General features: G+C 41.6%; 1 protein-coding gene across 1 annotated transcript; it reads left to right on the top strand.

Annotated features, from left to right (window-relative positions):
• The first annotated feature begins 2,137 nt into the window (after nt 1-2,137).
• On the top strand, nt 2,138-5,443 carry LOC129192542 (glutathione-specific gamma-glutamylcyclotransferase 1-like). The gene is made up of 3 exons (XM_054796685.1): nt 2,138-2,487; nt 2,588-2,623; nt 4,802-5,443. Exons 1-3 carry the CDS (start codon nt 2,326-2,328, stop codon nt 5,204-5,206), a joined length of 603 nt encoding a protein of 200 aa, XP_054652660.1. The 5' UTR covers nt 2,138-2,325; the 3' UTR covers nt 5,207-5,443.
• Nucleotides 5,444-5,657: the final 214 nt, after the last annotated feature.

Here is a 5,657-nt window from a genome sequence, read left to right as displayed (position 1 = left end):
GATGTTTGTGTTGACACGTAGTGAAATTGCACACAATGTTGCTAGGAAGAAATGAATTAAGGACTAAAACATTGATAAAGGGTGCGTTAACACTTGTCGTGTTCACTTCTGTTAAAACAAACTCTAGCGCGTTTGTTTTGTGAGCACGGTTCTTTTGGTCAAGTGCGAACGCGATCATCTGAACTCTAACATGCACCAAGCAAGCAGGGCCAGACCTCTTGAGAGATGGGGTCTCAGTCCGCTTGTAAGTGACCTCCGGTGCGGTTTGGTTCACTTGATCTGAAATGTGAATGCTACACGGACCTGTGTTATGGGCGCCACACACTGGAGGCGACGTAGCCTTTAGTCCATTCATTCTCAATGGAACCTGTGCGACAGGGGCGATTATCACGAGTCACCGTGCAGCGACGCAAAAATCTAAATTTGTGCGTGTTCAATTTTGTGCTCGGGCATGTCATCGTGCACTCACTAGCTGGAGACACGATCCCAGAAAACTGAAAAATGTTCATCACTGTCGCCAAGACGAGGACCAATTAGTTTCCTTGACTAACCAATGAGTGGACAGAATGCTATTCAGTACTCTCTTGCAGGTAAGCATGGAGGAAAACTAATAATACTTGCGGTGTCAGATTTCTCAGAGCTATTTGACATTTTTAAAAAAAGAATATATAGATATAAAGAGTGGGTAAAGTGGGATATAAAGTGGGAACTTGTTGGTGCCAGAGTAAGCATAGTTGAGTTTATTAGTTCTTCAATACTAGCAAGATCTGATACTAGCAAGAGTACACGAACAACACTGGCACTTTTCCTCCTCTGACTACTTTTGATACCCACAAATTCCCTCCAAATCTGACAGCCAAATAAAACCACGAGAGACTCGTAATTCATTCTGGATGTGAGTGCATCACTCACCAGCACAGCTGGCCTATGTGTCGGTGATGAGTTTCGCTAATCGCAGTTGTTTGTCGCCTCCCGCGTGTGAAGCCCATTGAAATGACAGCAAAAAGACATGCAGACATGACAAATGTGTCAGGGAAAATGCGTTGGAATTGCTGCCTCTCTGCTCTGCCCTCTTCCTCTGTGTGTGTGAGAACAGCACTCTTTAGAAGTGCATTTTAGAAGCTTCACATGAATTCCAAGCTGGTAAATACAGCAGAATAACTTATATAGTCAACACAGCAAATAGATTTTTGGTCACGCAGTATGTCACGAAAACTGGCCAAAGAACTCCTAGATGCATACGTTCTTCAGCCTTTGGTCCAGATGACAAAAATACCAGTGTGAATTCAAGATTCAAGACTTTTATTGTCATATGCATAGTAAAACAGGCAGTTATACTATGCAATGAAATTGTTATTCTGTTCATTCTCCCAAGAAAAGAAAGAAAAAACAAGAAAAAGAATAAGAACATAAGAAACATATAACGGGACTGTGGGGCAGTGAGCAGCACAGAATAATCTGACTGATTGATTCTCAGCATTTACACAACAAATGAGGCATTTATGTGTGTCATAACAACCCTACAATTGACAATAGCATCAAAGCATCATGCAGTCTCTGCTTCACACGCTATGTCTTTCCTCACCACTTGAGGGCACTAACTTTTACATCAAGTTCCAAATCATCTTCCCTAACCAATAACCCAACTCATAAAGTGAAAACATTTTTAAAAAGACAGGTAGAGGACATTTCAAATGAACTGTAGGGGGCCGTTCATAAATGATGAGGCTGCAGCTGAGCTAACCACGGACACTTAATGAGCTTAAGAGAGCAGTGCTATAACACTGCAGCTCAATAGGTCTATTTGTGGGTAATGTGATTACCTGCTGGGGCAACCACTCTTGGATGTAACATTTGTATCACAAGATCATTATAACACAATAACACACACAAACGAGTCACTAAGTATCGGTATTATGAAGGCACATTCTAATAACGATACTTAGTGCGCGGGAAATGTGAGCCCCCAAACTTTTCCTTTCACTTGCGGATGAAGACTTTTGTTTTGACTGAGCAGCATCACCAGTTCTCCCGGTGGCTGTGACTCCAGTGCGTATCTGCGTCCAAGCCCCGCCCCCACCGTATAACCATTGGACGGGAGCGTGAGGCTGTGACGTCGCCGGAATAACAAATACACGTGTTCGCCCAAACATAAGGAGAGCGCCTTAAAAAACTGTGGAGCATTTAAAGGACCTTCACGTGCATCACACCTGCAACATGTACGCCGCTTCAGAGAGACACTTTCATTTTTAGGGACTTTGTCTGGAGGAGAGAAAAAAAACAAACCTTTCTTTCGTTGTAAGAAGCTCGCAGCTGATAGCAGCCATGAAACCACAGGAGGTTAAGAGTAGTCAGTGGATATTTGGTTATGGCTCCTTAGTGTGGAAACCTGATTTTGTCTACCAGAGAAGAAAAATAGGCTACATTAAGGGCTACAAACGTCGATTCTGGCAAGGAGATAACTTTTATCGAGGAGACGAGGAGAATGTAAGAAGCACATTTCCACTTAATACGTACTGTATTGACTGTGGCGATGGATAATGTGAGTCAACATGTTCTCATCATGATGTGTCCTAAATCTCCACAGACAGCAAGAGTGGTGACACTGGTAGAGGATCAGGAGGTAAGTCATCATACACGTACAAGATATGTAACTTGAACTGTATATACTATAAATAGCATGCAACATTCCTATTTTACTGAGACACCATCGTCATTCTTGTCAAACAGCCATACAACCTGCTTACCAAAGTGGCAGCATGGGGAAAACAAACACTGTACACTGGTTCCAAAGGAGCAGTGTGCATCAAAGTGTGGTCCCAAGTTGATCTATCTATCTATATCTATATATACGCATATATAGATATATATGTATATAGATATATATCTGTATACATGTATAGAGACAGAGAGAGAGAGAGATTTTTAGGCAGCATACTGTATATATGGGGCCGCACGGTGGTTTAGTGGATAGCATGTTGGCCACACAGTCAGGAGATCGGGTTCAAATCTCTGTTGGGCATCTCTGTGTGGAGTTTGCATGTTCTCCCCGTGTGTGGGTTTTCTCTGGGTACTCCCGTTCCCTCCCACATTCCAAAAACATGCATGTTAGGTTAATTGGAGACTCTAAATTGTCCATAGGTATGAATGTGAGTGTGAATGGTTGTTTGTCAATATGTCCATATATGTCCTGCGATTGACTGGCGACAGTCCAGGGCGTACCCCGCCTCTCGCCCGAAGTCAGCTGGGATAGGCTCCCGCAACCCTAGTGAGGATAAGCGGCATAGAAGATGTATGTATGTATGTATATATATATGTATATATATATATATATATATATATATATATATATATATATATATATATATATATATATATATGTATATATATATATATATATATATATATACTGTATATATATATATATATATATATATATATATATATGTATATATATATATGTATATGTATATAATTTGAGACTCTAAATTGTCCATAGGTATAATGTGAATGGTTTGTCTATATGCCCTGCGATTGGCTAGCGACCAGTCCAGGGTGTACCAGGATGTACCTCGCCCGAAGTCAGCTGGGATAGGCTCCAGCATACCCGTGACCCTGGTGAGGGCATAGAAGCATTCACAGCCCCACATATAAATCATTTTTTCTCCTCAGAAAATAAGCAGCTTTTTTTGCAGAAATGACACCTCATCCAGCCTAAGTTGGTAGTCATTCATAAAGACGTGATAATACAGCATACATGTACCACTGTTTCAAAAAAGCCGACAAATGATACATGTTCATGTGTTTATGCTTCACTGATCATGTTTTTTCGTCAACCGTGGAGCTTTTGCACTTTGTTTGGCTGTCCTTGAACACACCAGAGTTGCTATGAGAGGCAAAAATGTAACTTGTATATCACTTTCGCACCTCAGATACCATCTGTTATCGGAGTACACACGAATGGTCACACCAAAAAAGCCCCATCTTGTACTTTTGTTCAGGCTTTGGACAATAGTTGTGCAAGTTCAGTAACAAAGTTGCTTTCATCAAGTTATGTTATCAAGTCTGAGACTACCTACACCCACCTTGCGAAAATGCACAATGGCTCATTCCACCTGCTAGTAAGTGCAGCCAGCAAACACTTCCACTCAAAACAAACGTCATAACATCGTCAAACCTCACATTTATGCATTCACACACAGTGTCAGCATTTTGGAACAAGGATGAGGTGGTAGAAGAAAGGAAAACAATACATGGCTGTCAGCGTAGAAAAAAAGTTCTACACTAAACTTTTGCGTCTCATATATGGCGCTAATATAGCTCTTGTTTGTACTCATAGCCCATAACAGTGGTGCATTCATGGACTGTCAAATAGTAGTAGTAGGAGAAAGGAAGTAGGAAAAACCTGGTTTTAACCAAATTCATGTCATAATTCTTTTTTTTAGTGCATGTAAACATACACACTTCAGGAGAGGCTTGCATTAGTGCAGATATGGCTATATAAAGCAGCCACAGCATATTCAGTGTACAATTAAGACTGGAAATAGACAGAAATAGACTGGACAGGACAGGGGTAAAAAAAAAAACAAAAAAAACTGGAAATAGACAAAATATTTTAATAAAATAAATGTGTGTGTATATATGTATATATGTTTATATATGTTATTTAGGACCAGCTGGTGCATGACTATAAAGCCATTATCTTGCCACAATCACTTTATTTGTTTTTAATAACTTGGCTGAACTGTGACACAACGCGTCCGATCGTTGTTTTCAGTTAATGATTCTCCGTCCCCTGCAGGCTTGCACGTGGGGAGTGGCCTACGAAGTGGCAGACGCTAAGATAAAAGAGTCCTTACAGTACCTCAACATGAGAGAAGTGGTGGTGGGAGGTTATGTTACAAAAACGGTGGAGTTCATCCCCCAGGAAAAGGGCGAGGACCCCCTCCGTGCCCTGGTCTACATCGCCACCTCCGACAGCCCCTCTTACTTGGGCCCGGCGTCGGACCAAGCTATCGCGGACCAGATCGCCGTCTGCAGGGGCAAGACGGGCCACAACATGGAGTATCTGTTCCGACTGGCTGACTTCATGAGGCTTTCCTGCCCCGAGGCCAAGGATGAGCATCTCTTCTCCATCGAGGCTGCTGTTGTGAACATTTACCACAACTGTGCAATACAAAACACCCTCATCGTGGGAACGGTCTAAAAGACAAAGTATTTCCATTATCAAGCAGTTTATATGTCACACATGAATGTGACACATGTAGCAGATTATTCTTGCCTCAATTATGACCGGTTCATTGTGATATTTGGTTCTTGCTGATTTTACTGTTGTTGAACACATTGTATTTTATACACAGAAAAAAAAGCATGTGATGCACTTTTCTTTAACTTTACCAAACGCTACTGTATACTTTGTACATGTGAATTATATTTGAATAAAAACGCCTTGAAGTGCGGTGACTCCGGCATGGACTTTCATATAGGTCATGCTCACACATCACGTGAGTCTGGAATGTACAGCTGCAGCATTCTAGGAAATGCTGACGATTCACCTCAGGGCTGCTACACTGTACACGCAAACACAGCTTGAAGGGAGCATTTGTCACTGCGGACCTCCTATATATTTAACACTACAGTACAAGTATATCTTGGCA

This window comes from Dunckerocampus dactyliophorus, chromosome 13, assembly GCF_027744805.1.
Source record: "Dunckerocampus dactyliophorus isolate RoL2022-P2 chromosome 13, RoL_Ddac_1.1, whole genome shotgun sequence".
Taxonomy (NCBI): domain Eukaryota; kingdom Metazoa; phylum Chordata; class Actinopteri; order Syngnathiformes; family Syngnathidae; genus Dunckerocampus; species Dunckerocampus dactyliophorus.
The sequence above is the reverse complement of the archived record's forward strand: the minus strand, read 5'-3'. Positions and strand labels throughout refer to the sequence as shown.